This window comes from Eurypyga helias, unplaced genomic scaffold, assembly GCF_000690775.1.
Source record: "Eurypyga helias isolate BGI_N326 unplaced genomic scaffold, ASM69077v1 scaffold27224, whole genome shotgun sequence".
Taxonomy (NCBI): Eukaryota; Metazoa; Chordata; class Aves; order Eurypygiformes; family Eurypygidae; genus Eurypyga; species Eurypyga helias.
In genome coordinates, this window is record NW_010248556.1 from 1 (window position 1) to 1327 (window position 1327).

The window sequence follows — 1327 nt, forward strand, 5'->3', positions numbered from 1 at the left end:
TCATCTACACTGCTAAAGCTTTGGAGCACAACCCACCATAACCCACCAACATGTTTACTGAAGGCCTGACATGTTACAGAGAAGATATCCATATTTACAAGGCACCAACAACAAAATTCCCTGGAATAAGGGAAATGTCTGTAGTGCTAACTGATCTGATAACGAATCTTGTTGAATGTGCAGAAAGCTTTGCTTGAAAGCCAGGAATGAGTTAATGAATTTGCTTCCTGCTGTATCTGTAGGGCTATTTTGTTAATTCTGAGTTATCTGCAGTTACTTTTTTTGCTCACAGGTAACAGCACAGAATTCCTCCCCTGTAACAGAACACACAGTGGAACGGAGACTGCAGCGTCTCTATCAGCAAGGCCAAAATTTACCACCTACCTTAACCATTTGGATCTGAACCATTTTTTAATGTTGTCCAAACTGACAGGTCCCCCCCAAATGTTCCTCAGTTGGCTGTGTGTCCCCAGGTACGAGGTGGTTAAAGGGGAAACGTACATTGGATATCCCAGCGGCTGATCACACGAAGAGTTAATTAAGTTCCGCAAGACCTGTTTATTGTTCTGGATGCTTCCCCTCTCCGGGTTACGATTGCGTAGGAAAATCAGTTCCTGCTGCTGCCCAGCCCAAAGCCCTCTGACGCACTCCTTGTTGACCTGCGAGTAGGTTAGAAACGTGCATCACGTGAAAACGTTTGCTGCCTAAGATGCGGCACCACGGCTGCGTGCGCACACCTCGCGTCTTTGCACCAACAGGATTAAGGAACTTTAGCGGCTACCCCCAGACACTTCACTTCCCACAGAAAAAAACATGGGTGCAAAAATGGAAGTCAACTGGCAAGAGCTCTTTCAAGCTCCAACCCCCTACTCCAACTCCTACCCCCTAACTACGGTCAGCCCCTCCTTTTGGCCAGGTTATTCAGCCCTAACTCACTGCAGTGTTACAAAGACGAGGGTGTACGTACCTTGATAACCTTGAAGCTCAAGTAGCTTTTGTGGAGCATGATAACTTTATATTCGTCGGCTCCTTCATCTACCACGTGTCGCAGGGTTAGCAGCTCCTCCCTGTTGGAGAGCACCGCGCTGCGCCAGGCGGGGTCCCCTTCGTGACATATCACCACCTTTTCTTCAAAAGATTGGATGGCTTCATACAAAACCGCCGGGTCCTCGTACTCGTCTGGGCAGGTGAACTGGTCCTGGTAGTAAGGGAAAAGGTATTGCAAAGCTCAGGTGTATTCGTGAAAACACAGGAACTACTAATGACAAGCAAAATCCTGGGATTTGAGTGGTTGCCAGCTGACCTCCTGTGCTGGATTCAGCCAGGA

At 48.0% G+C, this 1327-nt stretch overlaps 1 protein-coding gene across 1 annotated transcript; it reads right to left on the minus strand.

Moving 5' to 3' along the window:
- Positions 1-501: 501 nt before the first annotated feature.
- LOC104509229 (pecanex-like protein 2) lies at positions 502-1227 on the minus strand (the record flags this gene model as incomplete). The annotated part of the gene is made up of 2 exons (XM_010151099.1): positions 502-659; positions 968-1227. Coding segments are annotated over 2 exons (418 nt in total), but the record flags the coding sequence as incomplete, so codon positions are not given.
- Between the last annotated feature and the right edge of the window lie 100 nt (positions 1228-1327).